The sequence below is a fragment of the Conger conger genome, chromosome 7 (genome assembly GCF_963514075.1).
Source record: "Conger conger chromosome 7, fConCon1.1, whole genome shotgun sequence".
Taxonomy (NCBI): domain Eukaryota; kingdom Metazoa; phylum Chordata; class Actinopteri; order Anguilliformes; family Congridae; genus Conger; species Conger conger.
In genome coordinates this window covers 2,573,344-2,589,194 of record NC_083766.1, presented here as the reverse complement: position 1 = coordinate 2,589,194, position 15,851 = coordinate 2,573,344, and the positions used below count along the sequence as shown (strand labels likewise).

Genomic DNA, 15,851 nt, shown 5'->3' with positions numbered 1-15,851 from the left:
ACAACAAAAAAAAAGTAAACGCACTTCCCCATCTTTGTAGAGAATGCAAAACCTGCAGTCTTCAGAAGGCCAACAAGGAATAGAGAATTAAGAAAATGCACAAGCTTCACATTTGGTGTTTAAGGTTTTTTTGTCCATTTTATTATTTTTTTTTATTCATTAAGGAAAAGCATAATTACTACAAATTACAAATAACACTAACAGCCAATCACATCAGCCTACAAAGCAGATATTATGAATATTAAATGTTATAATACAAGATCTCATTCAAGTATTTTACATTTTTCCATTTTATATATTTTTTTGTTCCATTTTCATCTTTTTTATTCGCAACAAGTCTAGGATATTGTAATGGTTATGAACTATTAACATTATACTGGATCATATACAGCTATTTTTATTTATTTATATGGCTTTATGGAATTTTTTGTCCTTTTCTGTCCCCAGACATAAACAGCCGTTGACCTCTGAACCCGAAACACACGAATCCCAGGTGTGTCACCTGACCACATGACCTCAGGGCCTCCAAAGAGCCAATAGAAATGCCAGCTGCTTAGCAGATTCTACCATAATGCAAGAGGCCGGCAGCTTACAGCACCCCCTGCTGGGAGAGTGGACTCACTGCAAGTGTGCATGTGTCCGTGAGAAAGGGCTCCCCCTGGTGGACTCACTTGCAGTGTGCAGTCGTCCGCGAGGAACAGCTCCCCCCGGTGGTTAATGAGTGGCCAGGCATTTACTCATCACACATCCTCTCAGAGGATTACGACAATGTTTGGGGATTTTTTGTGTTTTTTTTTTGTTTTTTTTTGTTGTTCTTGAAGTAAACGATTCTTAAGCGATTCATCAATTATGAGTCCTACAACCTCCTCGTTTAAACCCACAGCCCCCTTGAGCCCACAAAAAGGAAAAAAGAAAAAAAAAAAAAACAGGAAAAAGCTAAAAACAGGATTTAAATCTGCCTGCTTAATGTTGAGCATCTTTAGCAGGATGGAAAATGAAGTTGGCGCGTGACAAGCCTGTTTTGGCAGAGGAACCGCTAGCCAATCACAAGCCTCTTGTCAGAAGTGTGGTGGCGGAAAGAGCACGCATCTGCACCTTTAGCGCCGAATCAAAAGCGCAGCTCGAAACGAGCGTCTCCTTACCCACCGAATATTTACCACTAATAACGACGGGAACATCCACGAGGAGGTTCGACTTTGGCTCAAACGCATGTGATGGAAAGTATGAATTGCTGTAAAGTGAACAATCCACTGCTTCACTATGCATGCAATCTGTAAACAAAATTAATCTTTAAAATCTCTGCAATAACTATACTTTAGCCATGACATGAAAAGAAAAAGAAAAGAATCACCATTTTCGTTTTTAATGCCAGTTGTCTCGTTGATATCGGCTTCCCTTTAATAGTACCGCTACGTTCCTGTTCGCGAGGTCCACAGAAGCGCCGACTAGTTCATATGCAGCACTGACATACCCACCTCCACAGCGGAGCTAGAACACAGCAAATTAAACTTAAAAAGCATTAAAAGATTATGAGACCACTTCCTTTAAAAAATAAAGATAAAGTACGTACACGAGTAAGGCGAATATCATCTTGCTCTATAAACGATAAGAACTAGGAGGGGGAGAGAGGCGTCATTTGTTGAAATCACAATTCCATAACAGCCATAGTAACCTCTGATCCAGACGGTTAGCACTCAGACAGGATAAGAGCGACATTATCCCTGTGAATCGTTTTTACTCTTGTTGTGTTGCGGATCACTGGCGTTCGCTGGATTTCTGCAGCGCAGACGAGGGGGCTGGACCAGTGGGGGCGAGAACTCCCTGCACGGCCCTGATTGGGCGTTCCGTCTCCAGTTATGGAGGGACGGTGTCCTCTCATTGGTCGAGCAGGAAGGGGGGGGGGGGGTTCTCGGGGAGAAGACACTAGAATTGTTCTGCTTTTTCCTTTTCAGGTTTTTTCTTTTTTTTCTTTTTTTTTTTTTAAACCATGCATTTCATCACGATGCGTCCATGTTCGCAGTGGGGGTGGGGGGGGTGGGGCCATCCACAACCATCCGCCCACCACGCCCCCCCGCCCCCCACCCTAACACACCCACTCCACTCTCTGGGGTTAAGGTGTAACTGTGATTACCTTTTCTTTTTCTTTTATTCATTTTTTTTTTTTTTCAAGTATTTGCAAACGCTGATTGCAGTCCTCCTGGAGATTGATTATGATGGATGTACGTGCCCCGTCCTCCCTGTGAGGGGGGGGGGGTGGGGGCAGCAGAATTAGGGAGGGGGGGCCAGGCGCACCCACGCTCCCTTCATGAAGATTCAGCACAAAAAGCCACAAACTGCAAACAGAGCGGGGCGGCGTCGGGGCCTGGACACCAGCGACTCCGTGTGACACGTGGAAGACAAGCCATGAGGGTCAGAGTGCGGGGGTCAGAGTTCACGCGGGCCGGGGGGGGGGGGGGGGGCGGATGACGCTGTACAATCGACATTAAGAGCAGCGGCACAAACTGCAGGAAGGAGAAACAAACCCGTTAATAAGGCAACTGTCACAGATCCGGCTCGTCTAGAGGGATTGGTACGAGTCAAAAGTTTTTTTTGTTTTTTTTCTTCTACTTTTTCTGATTTTACTCTTCCGTTATCCAGCCCCAAAAACAGCAGAGTCCATTTTTATTCTCAAAGCATCAGTCTCCAATTCACCAAAAAATAAAATAAAATAAAATAAAAGATCCACACACAGAGAACGGACTCGTGCATCCTTGAGCCAACAGAACTGTGTCAGATGGAAAGGGGGGTCCAACGATGGGAAGGCTAAAAAAATTAAAATAAAATAAAGAATAATAATAAAATAAAATTTGCCAGTTCAGTAGCAGCAAATTGACAAACAAAAAGGGAGGGGGGGATTAAAATTCAAGGTTTCGCGCAAAAAATAAAAACTCAGTGAAACAAGCACATGACACTTGGCCATCCAATCAGGTCTCTCCCGTCTTCTCATCAAGACAAAATGTCGGCGTTTGATAAAAACAACCCCCCACTGCCCAAAAAAAAAAAAAAAAAAAAAAAAAAGGGTGTTAAAAGGAAGAGCGTGCTTTCTCAAACAGTGAGCCGTTGGTTGGGCCAGGAAGCCCCCTCTCTTCGTGCGTGTGGAAGTGTTGGGACCCCCCCGGTGGCAAAATAAAAGGGCGTGGCCTCCCCGGCCGGGGGGGCGGGGTTACTTGGGGGGCTTAGCGTCCGAGGAGGCGGGTCGTTGGCTCGAGGGTTTGGCATCGTCACGGGGGGGGCCCGGGACAGGACTGGGGCCTCCCGATTGGCTGGCGGGTCGGCTGGAGGGGTGGGAGGTGTGTCGACGTCGGCCCTCCCCGCTCGAGGGGTGTCTCTTCCGCCCCCCCTCCTCCATCGGCGGCTGAAAGGGGAGAGAGAGAGAGGGAGAGGGAGAGAGAGTGAGCGACACGCCTAACCTCACCAACACCGCCGTGAGAAGCCCACGCTCAACGACATGGGGGGCAGCCCAGGGGCCCGGAGTACAGGGGGGCAGCCTCCAGCCTGGGGGCCCAGGGGCCCGGATTAGAGGGGGGCAGCCTCCTGTACGGAGCCTCTACACCGCCCACTGTACCAGCCTGCACATTCATACAGCTCCACTCACACTCCACAGAGAAGTACATCGCGGCAAACGGGCACATAAAGTATTTAACTGGGCGAGATATTCCTGACCAATGTAGAGCTTTTTTTTATAATAAAAAATATGACGTTTTTAGACTTACATCGATTCTGAAGTCCTCAAGGCGTTTGAACTTGCTTAGGTGCTCCTGCAGTTTCGGGTCGATATCCATGTTCTTAGCTTTGGAATATTTAAGAAACGCCCAAAACTTTTCCAGTCCGTACAGCTGACCTGCGGGGGCGTGAGGAGGAGGAGAAGGAGGAGGGTTAGCACGTTAGCACGTTAGCACGTACGGTGACGAGCGATGCACGTCACGGCGCGAGGCCCACCTGCTTCGTAGTCCTTGACCGTTTCCTCCTGGAAGTCCTTGAATATGTCGGGCCTGAACTTCCTCTCCAGGCCGTAGCTGTAGTACCTGAACAGGCACTCCAGGCCATACCTGGGGGACAGAGACACAAGAAACACACGGCGTGAGGACACCGTACGGAGCCCAGAACCCAGCGAGAGAGGCCCAGCCCCATTACCAACCCTTCCCATCAGGACGCCATTTTGTTATTTGGCCTCGCTATTTTTCCGCTTATGATTTTTATTTTTTCTTAAGGTGACTCTGGGTGGAATCTAATCTCCATGGGGGGGTATGGATGGGGTGGCCTGTAGCGTAGTGGTTAAGGTACATGACTGGGAACGCAAGGTTGGTGGTCCTAATCCCGGTGTAGCCACAATAAGATCCGCACAGCCGTTGGGCCCTTGAGCAAGGCCCTTAACCCTCCAGGACCCGGTCAGCCTTCGAAGACCAGCCAGGGGCCAGCAGAAGCGGGACCAGTGTGTCATCCGTCAGCACTTGTGATCTCCATGACCTATTCCATTCTCCACTCATTTACCTTTTTTCCCCCCAGTTTAGACTCAGACCGGATCATAACGGGTTAAACGGGTTTTGGCCCGGGGGGTCCCCTGAAGCAGCAGACGGGTACCGGGTGGCCAGAAGGGCTGCGGCTTCGGCAGTCGCTGAAGCAAAAACCCGGGTATGGGAGGAGTTCGGGGAGGCCATGGAGAAGGACTTTCGGTTGGCCTCGAGGAAGTTCTGGCAAACCAACCGACGACTCAGAAAGGGAAAGCAGGGCTTGTCTCAGGCTGTTTTCAGCAGGGGAGGAGAACTGCTGACCCGGACTGGGGATATTGTCGGGCGGTGGAAAGAGCACTTCGAGGAGCTCCTGAACCCGAACAACACGTCCTCTGTGGAAGAGGCAGAGCCCGAAGACACGGGGGAATCTGCACCTATATACCTGGCAGAAGTTGCGGAGGTAGTCAAAAAGCTCCTCAGTGGCAAATCGCCGGGTGTGGATGAGATTCGCCCTGAGATGCTGAAGGCTCTGGACATTGTTGGGCTGTCTTGGCTGACACGCCTCTTCAGTGTCGCGTGGAGGTCGGGGACAGTACCTGTAGAGTGGAGGTCGGGGTGGTGGCCCCCATTTTCAAGAAGGGGGATCGGAGGGTGTGCTCCAATTATCGGGGTATCACCCTCCTCAGCCTCCCCGGGAAAGTTTACTCTAGGGTGCTGGAAAGGAGGTTCCAACCGATGGTCGAACCTCGGATTCAGGAGGAGCAATGTGGCTTCCATCCTGGCCGTGGAACAGTGGACCAGCTCTTTACCTTGGCAGGGTTGCTGGCGGGGTCATGGGAGTTTGCCCATCCAGTCCACATGTGCTTTGTGGACTTGGAGAAGGCTTTCGACCGTGTCCCCCGGGGAACCGTGTGGGGTGTACTGCGGGAGTATGGGGTACCGGGGCCGTTGTTACGAGCCATCCGGTCCCTGAATAACCAAAGTGAGAGCCGTGTCCGCATTCTCGGCACAAAGTCAAGCACGTTTCCTGTGGGTGTTGGACTCCGCCAAGGTTGCCCCTTGTCACCGGTCCTGTTTGTGGTATTCATGGACAGGATCTCAAGGCGCTGCCGAGGTGAGGAGAGTGTCCGGTTTGGTGACCTCAGAATCGCATCTCTGCTTTTTGCGGATGATGTGGTTCTGCTGGCTTCATCCGACCGTGACCTTCAGCATGCACTGGAGCGGTTTGCAGCCGAGTGTGAAGCGGCCGGGATGAGAGTCAGCACCTCCAAGTCCAAGGCCATGGTTCTCTGCCGGAAAACGGTGGATTGCTCCCTCCAGGTTGGGAACGAGTCTTTGCCCCAAGTGAAGGAGTTCAAGTATCTCGGGGTCTTGTTCACGAGTGAGGGTAGAAGGGAGCATGAGATCGACAGGCGGATCGGTGCAGCGTCAGCAGTAATGCGGGCGTTGCACCAGACCGTCGATTTACCGGTCGACCTACGTCCCAACCCTCACCTATGGTCACGAGCTTTGGGTAGTGACCAAAAGAACGAGATCATATACAAGCGGCTGAAATGAGCTTCCTCCGTAGGGTGGCTGGGCTCAGCCTTAGAGATAGGGTGAGGAGCTCGGACATCCGGAGGGAGCTCGGAGTAGAGCCGCTGCTCCTTCGCGTCGAAAGGAGCCAATTGAGGTGGTTCGGGCATCTGATCAGGATGCCTCCCAGGCGCCTCCCTTTGGAGGTTTTCCGGGCTCGTCCAACTGGGCGGAGACCCCGAGGGAGACCCAGAGCCCGCTGGAGAGATTATATATCTCTCCTGGCCTGGGAACGCCTCGGGATCCCCCAGGAGGAGCTAGAATGCGTTGCTGGGGAGAGGGACGCCTGGAATACTCGGCTTTGCCTACTGCCACCGCGACCCGACTCCGGATAAGCGGGTGATGATGGATGGATGGATGGATGGATAACGGGTTAAACGACCGCTAATGTTCATACGTCAGTACTGCAAACTGTACGTCAGCAGCCAATACATTGCGGAAGTATTATGACCCAAAAATAAAATGGTTTACAGCACCATTCAGTCTGAATCACGATGAGGAGGAATTAATGCCAAGAGTCTGAAGAGGCCCTTTCATCGCTCACAGGATGAGTCAGCATTTAGGAGCTCTGGCCATCAATGATCTATGGGCAAGAGCGTCTGCCAATCTAATACTGCAGTGTGTGTGTGCGTGCATACTCCTATACTCCTGAGGACCAGACATTTAGAAACTGCATTCCAGTGAGGTCTTTTTTTTTTTTTTTTTTTTTTTTTTTTTTTAATTGAGGACCAAAAAGCCAGTCCTCTCTTGGTTTTGCTAGCGATAGCATCCTAAGGCTAATTATCTATACAACTTTCGTAGAGGTCCTCACTTAACTGGCAATTTTTGAAAAGTGTTTGTTTCTCTGTGCTCCTGGGGCCCCTCTGACGTGCACACTCCTGTACTGCAGTGGCATTTAGTCATTTGATAGCAGAAAACATTCAGATCAGGGATTTTTCAGATTGGCTACAATTTCAGGAGGGAAAGTTGGTTCTTTGGTGGGCGTGGGCAGCTTCTGGAGGGAAAGCTAGTGTGTGTGTGTGCATCTGTGTGTGCGCGTCTGTCTGTGTGTGTGTGTGTGTGTGTGCATCTGTGTGTGTCTCTGTTTCTTTTGCATCTCTCAGGATAAATTTACCGGTATCCCTCTTTGCCGTCCTCCACCACAAGCTGTCTGAACTCCTCGTACATCTTGCGGTTGAAGTGATCCCGCAGGAAGAAGGACCAGAAGCGGAAGAGCGTGTTCATCTCCTGCGACTGCCCGATCCCCAGCCGCTTCCGTTCTGCAGGGACAAGAACAACGGGTCACACCCCTGGGGTCACATGACTCCAGCGGACACCTCGGGACACTCCAGTCCCCAATTCACGTTTTCAACCTTCACCTCCTTTTCTGGCTGCCTTTCCTTGCCTCCCCTGATGGATGGAGCTTGGAGCGAGGAAAGGAGGCAAGGAAAGGAAGAGGGAAGGGGTGAAAACACACATGCGGGGGCGGTGTTGATGGGGGCGGTGTTGGCGTGTGGGGGCAGGGTTGGCGTGTGGGGGTGGTGTTGATGGGGGCGGTGCTGGCGTGTGGGGGCAGGGTTGGCGTGTGGGGGTGGTGTTGGGGGGTTGGGGGGTCCCACAGGGGCGTACCGTTGAGGCAGCGCCGGCGGTACTTGTGGTACACGTGCTGGGTGAAGCCGTTCTCCTTCAGCAGCTCGTGGGAGGGGTGCTGGAATTTGGGGAGCGACTGGGGGGTACAGCCGTAGTTCCCCAGGACCGGGGTGCCTTCTGACGGGCTGGCAGTGGAGCTGAGGAACAGAAAACATTCACACATTTACACATCTCACAAACGCACCATCACGAATGGGACATGTGCGTGTCATATAGGCGGACCGGGCTGAACTGTTTTCAGCCCCTGGTTTTACTCTGACTCTAGTTGCAGTTGCATTTGTATTTAGATTGTATTTACATTTGTATTCATATCTTCATACCATAGTTGGTCCTAATTCCATACTGTCAAATGGCCTATTTGCCATGTGTACTGGAAATTATGTTCATGGCTGTGTGGTTCATGCCGGTTCAGGTTTGGGGTGCGGTTAGGACTGGGTTTGGGGCTGGTTCAGACCGGTTGGGGTCGGTTCAGACCGGTTGGGGTCGGTTCAGACCGGTTCAGGTTTGGGGTGCTGTTAGGACTGGGTTTGGGGGCTGGTTCAGGCCGGTTGGGGCCGGTTCAGACCGGTTGGGGTCGGTTCTGACCTGACGGAGGCGGTGCGGGACCGGTGCTCGCGGGAGTCCATCACCCAGCCCACGTGGCACTCCATGGGGGGGTTGGAGCTGTGACGGGTCTTCCTCTTACGCGGCGTCTGGAGGAAAGAGACACAGCGTCACACACTCACGTCAAACAGCATGGAGCTCTCTCTCTCACACACTCTCTCACACACTCTCACACACTCTCACACACACTCTCACACACACTCTCACACACACTCTCACACACACTCTCACACACACTCTCACACACACTCTCACACACACTCTCACACACACTCTCACACACACTCTCACACACACTCTCACACACACTCTCACACACACTCTCACACACACTCTCACACACACTCTCACACACACTCTCACACACACTCTCACACACACTCTCACACACACTCTCACACACACTCTCACACACACTCTCACACACACTCTCACACACACTCTCACACACACTCTCACACACACTCTCACACACACTCTCACACACACTCTCACACACACTCTCTCACACACTCTCTCACACACTCTCTCACACACTCTCTCACACACTCTCTCACACACTCTCTCACACACTCTCTCACACACTCTCTCACACTACTCTGGCAGGCACTCTGGCTCACCTTGGCATCGACGGGCCGGCTCTCCTTCACCACAGGGTAGAAGCGGGGCGTCTGCGTGGGGTCCTTTAGCCGGGGGGTGCGGGGGGTGCGGGGCGTGCGGTAGTTGGGCGAGTCGGGGACCGTGGTGGGGAGAGAGCGAGCGATGGCCGAGGGCTCCGGAGCTCCAAACAGCTTATTGGCCAACGCGTCTGTGGGAACTGAGAGAGAGAGAGTGTGTGTGTTAGACCTCTCTCACACACAGCGTCTGTGGGAACTGAGAGAGAGAGTGTGTTAGACCTCTCACACACTCACACACAGCGTCTGTGGGAACTGAGAGAGAGAGAGAGAGAGAGAGAGAGAGAGAGAGAGAGAGAGAGAGAGAGAGGAGAGAGAGAGAGAGAGAGAGAGAGAGAGAGACCTCTCTCACACAGCGTCTGTGGGAACTGAGAGAGAGAGAGAGAGAGAGAGAGAGAGAGAGAGAGAGAGAGAGAGAGAGAGAGAGAGAGAGAGAGAGAGAGAGAGAGAGTGTGTGTTAGACCTCTCTCACACAGCGTCTGTGGGAACTGAGAGAGAGTGTGTGTGTGTGTGTGTGTGTGTGTGTGTGTGTGTGTGTGTGTGTGTGAGACCTCACTCACACACAGCGTATGTGGGAAGAGAGAGAGAGAGTTAGAGCTCTGTGTTAACCATCTCTCCCAGCACACAAACATGCCAACTGGTCTTAAAAAGTTTAAAATCTGAGGCAGCATTAGCGCTCCTGCTGTACTTACTCTGCTGGGGCGGGGGGGGGCCGGGGGGGCACTTCCTGGTTGGGGTCCACAGGCGGTTCAGGGGTCAGACAGTCAAACTGCTCTCTGCTGATCAGATGCACCTTCTTGAAGTTCTCCACCTCTTGCTGTGAAGAGGGAGAGAGAGAGGGAGAGAGGGGAGGGAGAGAGGGGGAGAGGGAGAGGGAGAGGGAGGGAGGGAGGGAGAGAGAGGGAGGGGGAGAGAGAGGGGAGGGAGAGAGGGGGAGGGAGGGAGAGAGAGGGAGAAAGAGTCCAGTCAGAAAAGCTCCCTTACATCTCTCCACTAGAGATTCACACAAACCCAAAAGCGAACATCCATTTTAACACCAGTATCTACTCCACAAAATGAAATGTGTTCTGCTCCCTTGTTCTACAGTAAAATGCAGACAGTTAAAACAAGATTTAGCCATTTCATATGCCATTATATTTGAATAAATACATTATTAAAATTCCTCGTCGTACCAAAGTGCCACCAGCACCCTGGATGAACACGAGGCATCAGAACCTGAATAAGCCATATAAAAGCCAACCCAGAGAAACACCGATGAGCACATCCATTTCCGCTTCTGCTCACCAATCTCATTTACATTCCAGTGATTTAGCAGACACTCATAACCAGAGCGATGTACAACAAACCCAAACCCAAATAAGAGCCAGGGACAACTCGCATCAAAAACGTAAAAACTTCTAGCACTTTCTACACAAAACACGCTCTACAGAGTAGCAGAAGGGCCAACACCAGGCCTGAACCACCAAATAGCAAGCAGGAGAGACTTAAATATAATACTAAATACTAAATAATACTAAATACTAAAAATAAAAAGACACGCAAACAAAATAATAAATAATAATAATGTAAACAGCGGCAGGAAAAGCTCTGATGGGACGACATCTCGAGACGAACCCAAGCTACATTGGGGGAGCCCATCCTGGCCGGTTAAAAACAACAAAATGTAAACACAAACAAAACTTTTTTTTTTTTGATTCAGCAAATAAGCGCAGCCTACCTCCGACACGCGGAGAGCCATCCTCCTGTTCCCGGGAAAAGGAGCTTCTCTGGTGAAACCCGTAGGGCGATTGAGCGGGAGAAAGGGGCCGTATTTATAAACGGGCCGGTTCCGCGCGCCAGGAGCGCACAAAGAGACGCGCCACAAAGGACAACAAACGGCGCCGCCCGCCGTCCGCCGGTCCTGGCCCATCCAGAAAGAGCCCGGTCACGCCGGGCCTTTCAGCCGGCCCGCGGGCAGCCCTCAATACCCACGCTGCTGGAACCTGTCAGAACCGCCAACTTCAACCGGCCGCCGCGGCTTTTTCCCCCACATTTCAAAGAATTACACGTTTTGATGCCTTCTGACGATGGATGTGCGTCGCAACATCGACTCAGCGGGTTTCATAACGCACCGTTTTTTCTCCACCGGTGAAAAGGCCGCATTAAAAATGCGAACAGGCAAACTGTCACCTTGATAGTGGCTTACTCGGGTTCGTAGGCCTTAAAATGGCTGACTCTCACCTTAATGGTGATGTTCAGAGGCTTTAAAATGGCCGACTCCCAACGTGATGGTGGCGTACTCTAGTCCGTAGGCGTTAAAATGGCCGACACTCACACGGACGGTGGTGCTGAAAGGCTTTAAAGCGTTAAAATGGCCGACACTCACACTGACGGTGGAGCTGAAAGGCTGTAAAGCGTTAAAATGGCCGACACTCACACTGACGGTGGAGCTGAAAGGCTGTAAAGCGTTAAAATGGCCGACACTCACACTGACGGTGGTGTTGAAAGGCGTTAAAATGGCCGACACTCACACTGACGGTGGTGTTGAAAGGCGTTAAAATGGCCGACACTCACACTGACGGTGGTGTTGAAAGGCGTTAAAATGGCCGACACTCACACTGACGGCGGTGTTGAAAGGCTGTAAAATGGGCGACTCACCTTGATGGTGGCGTACTCCGGCTCGTAGGTGTCGTCCCACAGGTCCTGCTCGTAGTAGTAGAGGCCGTCGTTGATGACCTTGACGAGCTCGCAGGTGAGCTTGGAGCGGGAGGTGTGCTGGCCGGTGCGGTCGCCGCCGGGGTGCTTGCGCAGGTAGGGCGGCGTCTGCGTGACGATCAGGATCTTGTTGACGTCGCGGTCGTCGATCTCGCCGTCCGAGTCCTCGTCCGACCAGTCGGTGAAGGTGTTGCGCCGGCCGTCGATCTGCGCCATCTCCTCGTCGAACATGAAGTCCAGCTCCTCGGGCTCGTCCAGCTCCTCCCGGGGGGGGCCGGGGGCCGGGGCGTCGCCGGGGGCCTCCGCGGGGGCGGGGCTGGTCTGCACCGGCGACCGGCTCTCCTCCGCCTTCTGGGAGGCGGTGCTCTGAGAGAGAGAGAGAGAGAGAGAAACGCTAGCTTTCACCTCAGCCTTCACCAATAGCCACAATAAAATAACTACAATAACAATAGCAACAAATAAAATACAACATTTCATAATCGCAGTAATGACAGTAATAAAACACTTCCTCATAATGGTCACAAAGGCAATAACCATAACAACATTAACAGAAATAAATATGGAAGAGTAAATAAAGTATATCGTAAATATAGTTCAATATAGAAAAATTATAATAGTACAAATAAATATAAACAACAACACAAGGACATGTATCACTACAACAATGTGGAAGTATACCACACCTGACCAGATCTCTCACCCTAACGGCAGCCATTTTGTGGTTCCTCACCTTTGGTCGTGCTGGCGACGGGCGGGGCCTCTTCTTCACCTCGATCCAGGACTCGGAGTCCAGGTCGGGCAGGCTGGCCGACAGGCCCTTGGGCAGGGTCTTCAGGTTGCTCACATCCTCGCTCTTCGTCTGCGGGGGGGTGGGGGGCGCGCAGGGCACCTGGGGACGGACACTGTCCTTCAGACGAAAGCACACCTGTGTACCTGCACTCCTGTACCCTGTGCCCCGCTCAACACTCCTGTACCCTGCTCAACACTCCTGTACCCTGCTCAACACTCCTGTACCCTGTGCCCCGCTCAACACTCCTGTACCCTGCTCAACACTCCTGTACCCCGCTCAACACTCCTGTAACCCACTCAACACTCCTGTACCCCGCTCAACACTCCTGTAACCCACTCAACACTCCTGTACCCTGCACACTCTCCGACCTGCTTCAGCGAATAGACAGCCATTTTAGTGGACAGTGTGTGCATAGGAGCACGGTAAACTCCACTGATAAGAGAACCAATGTAAACGCGGCGTTAATGATCAGCGATAAGCCTCTCAGCCAATCACAGACAACAAAACATCTGTGTCTATAGACATGACTAAGACTTTACTGACTGTCTTATTTACAATGTGGACTAGACCTGATGTTCATGGCTGAAGACAGCAGATTCTCTATTGTACCTTATCCCACCTGAGCTGTAGTTGTTCTAATGACCTTGGGTATGCACTCACTGTACATTGCTTTAGACAAAATGTACATATAAAGGTTTTTAAATCTCCCTTTCGGTCAAATGCAGTGGGTGGGGGTAAGGGGGGCACCTGGGGGCTTCTCGTAGGACTGCCGGGGCACGAACTCGGGGCAGTTGATGAGCTGGGAGAAATCGGTCTGGGTGTGGTCGGGGGCCGAAAGGCCAGGGAGGGGCCACTTCTCTGGATCCACCTTCCGGCGAATCTTCATGTCGATGATCTCCACCTCTTTACTGTCCTTCAGAGCCTGCGAACACACACGCTTTTAATCAGAACAGGGCAGCCTGCAGGCCGAGGGGCTGAGGTGCACGACTGACCTGGAAGCTTGGTGGTTCAAGCCCTGGTGTAGTCACGATAAGATCAGAGCAGCTGTTGGGCCCTTGAGCAAGGCCCCCTGTCCCAGGGGGGACTGGCCCCTGCTGAGGCTAATCAGAAGTGGCTTTGGATAAAAGTGTGTGTGGGTTTGTGAGTCGGAGTCTGAGAGTGGGGGTGTGTGTATGTGTGCGTGTGTATGTGTGCGTGTGTGTGTGTGCGTGTGCGTGTGTATGTGTGCGTGTGTATGTGTGCAGGGGTGTGTGTGCGTGTGTATGTGTGCAGGGGTGTGTGTGCGTGCAGGGGTGTATGAGTGAGGTTGTGTGCGTGCGTGTGTATGTATGTGTGCGTGTGTGTATGTATGTGTGCGTGTGCGTGTGTGTAATGTTGGGGTGTGTGGTGTAATGTTGGGGTGTGTGGTGTAATGTTGGGGTGTAATGTTGGGGTGTGGGGTGTAATGTTGGGGTGTAATGTTGGGGTGTGGGGTGTAATGTTGGGGTGTAATGTTGGGGTGTAATGTTGGGGTGTGTGGTGTAATGTTGGGGTGTAATGTTGGGTGTGGGGTGTAATGTTGGGGTGTAATGTTGGGGTGTAATGTTGGGGTGTAATGTTGGGGTGTAATGTTGGGGTGTAATGTTGGGGTGTGGGGGTGTAATGTTGGGCTGTAATGTTGGGGTGTGTGGTGTAATGTTGGGGTGTAATGTTGGGGTGTGTGGTGTAATGTTGGGGTGTGTGGTGTAATGTTGGGGTGTAATGTTGGGGTGTAATGTTGGGGTGTGTGGTGTAATGTTGGGGTGTAATGTTGGGGTGTAATGTTGGGGTGTGTGGTGTAATGTTGGGGTGTAATGTTGGGGTGTGTGGTGTAATGTTGGGGTGTAATGTTGGGGTGTAATGTTGGGGTGTAATGTTGGGGTGCGGACCTCCAGGATCAGGTTGATGTCCGTGGTGAGCGCCTGCACGCGGTGGAAGCTGGCGATGAGCCCCACGGGCAGGAAGCCCTCCAGATCCATCTTTCTCCGCAGGAAGAAGTCCCGCTCCAGGTTATCGATGCTGAAGTAGTACTCTCTGCAAGAAGGACACACACACACACGCACACATTACAGTCACGACACACACACACGCACACGCCCAAGTGTTACCGTCACAATACACGACACACAGCAGGTTATCGATGCTGAAGTAGTACTCTCTGCAGGAAGGACACACGCACTCACACACACTCACACACTCACACACTCACACACTCACACACTCACACACACACACACACACACACACACACATTACAGTCACGACACACACACACACACACACACACACACACACACACACACACGTTACAGTCACAAGACACTCGCACACACACACACACACACACACGTTACAGTCACAAGACACTCGCACACACACTCGCACGCGCATTTCACACATGCCCGAACGCTAGGCTAAAGATAGCGGGTCCGTACTAGGCAGATCTCGCACTCCATCTGCTTTCTCGTGACCTCCGACCTTCAGGGGTGGAAGGTGGGCGCCGTTGGGCACTTACATCTGCCTCTTGATGTAGTCCTTCAGCAGGTCCTGGTCCACCGAGTACAGGTCGTTGCTGCTCATGTTGTCGTAGTAGTAGGTCACAGTGCTGTTGAACTTCTGCCCGTAAGCCCCGTCCTTACCCTCGTAGGCCTTGTAGCCGTAGTGGTAGTCAAAGTGCCCTGGAAGCCATCGTTACAGACGCGTAAAAACACGGCCGAAAGCACCAGTTTCAACTCGATCATCTCAGACGTGTAAAACGGCCCGGACGGCGGGAGCCGTTTCAGGCGTTTGAAACGGCCGAGAGCAGGAGAGGAAATCGATCGTTTCAGACGCGTGAAAGTGTCGGATTAAAGGCCACAGACATGGTTGTGACACAGCTGTCGGGAACTGGAGTGTGTATGGGGGGGGAGAAGGCAAATATGTGTCCAAAGTTCACAGATGGGGGCTTTAAATATCACATTCCCAAAGAGTGCACTCTGCCAGGAGAGAGGGAGGGGGGCTATAACCACACACTCCGTTACAGAGAGGGAGAGAGAGGGAGAGAGAGGGAGAGAGAGGGAGAGAGAGGGAGAGAGAGGGAGAGAGAGGGAGAGCGGGTGAGCGGGAGAGAGAGATAGAGAGGGAGAGAGGGAGAGAGGGGGAGGAGAGGGAGAGGGAGAGGGAGAGGGAGAGGGAGAGGGAGAGGGAGAGGGAGAGGGAGAGGGAGAGGGAGAGGGAGAGGGAGAGGGAGAGGGAGAGGGAGAGCGAGAGCGAGAGCGAGAGAGGGAGGGAAAGAGGGTGAGAGGGAGGGAGAGAGAGAGAGAGGGAGAGAGGGAGAGAGGGAGAGAGGGAGAGAGGGAGAGAGGGAGAGAGGGGGAGGGAAAGAGGGTGAGAGAGTGA

The 15,851-nt window shown here is 52.2% G+C and overlaps 1 protein-coding gene across 1 annotated transcript in view; it reads right to left on the bottom strand.

Moving 5' to 3' along the window:
- Nucleotides 1-111: 111 nt before the first annotated feature.
- The window catches only part of LOC133132466 (la-related protein 1-like), a 42,085-nt gene continuing 26,345 nt past the window's right edge, over nucleotides 112-15,851 (bottom strand). Inside the window, 14 exon segments of the mRNA XM_061247923.1 lie at nucleotides 112-3,394; nucleotides 3,753-3,880; nucleotides 3,979-4,088; nucleotides 7,180-7,324; nucleotides 7,674-7,831; nucleotides 8,280-8,386; nucleotides 8,918-9,114; nucleotides 9,664-9,691; nucleotides 9,693-9,788; nucleotides 11,609-12,016; nucleotides 12,396-12,554; nucleotides 13,201-13,377; nucleotides 14,363-14,507; nucleotides 14,989-15,151. Of these exon segments, the coding sequence (XP_061103907.1) occupies nucleotides 3,203-3,394; nucleotides 3,753-3,880; nucleotides 3,979-4,088; nucleotides 7,180-7,324; nucleotides 7,674-7,831; nucleotides 8,280-8,386; nucleotides 8,918-9,114; nucleotides 9,664-9,691; nucleotides 9,693-9,788; nucleotides 11,609-12,016; nucleotides 12,396-12,554; nucleotides 13,201-13,377; nucleotides 14,363-14,507; nucleotides 14,989-15,151 (2,213 nt within the window). The 3' untranslated portion in view covers nucleotides 112-3,202.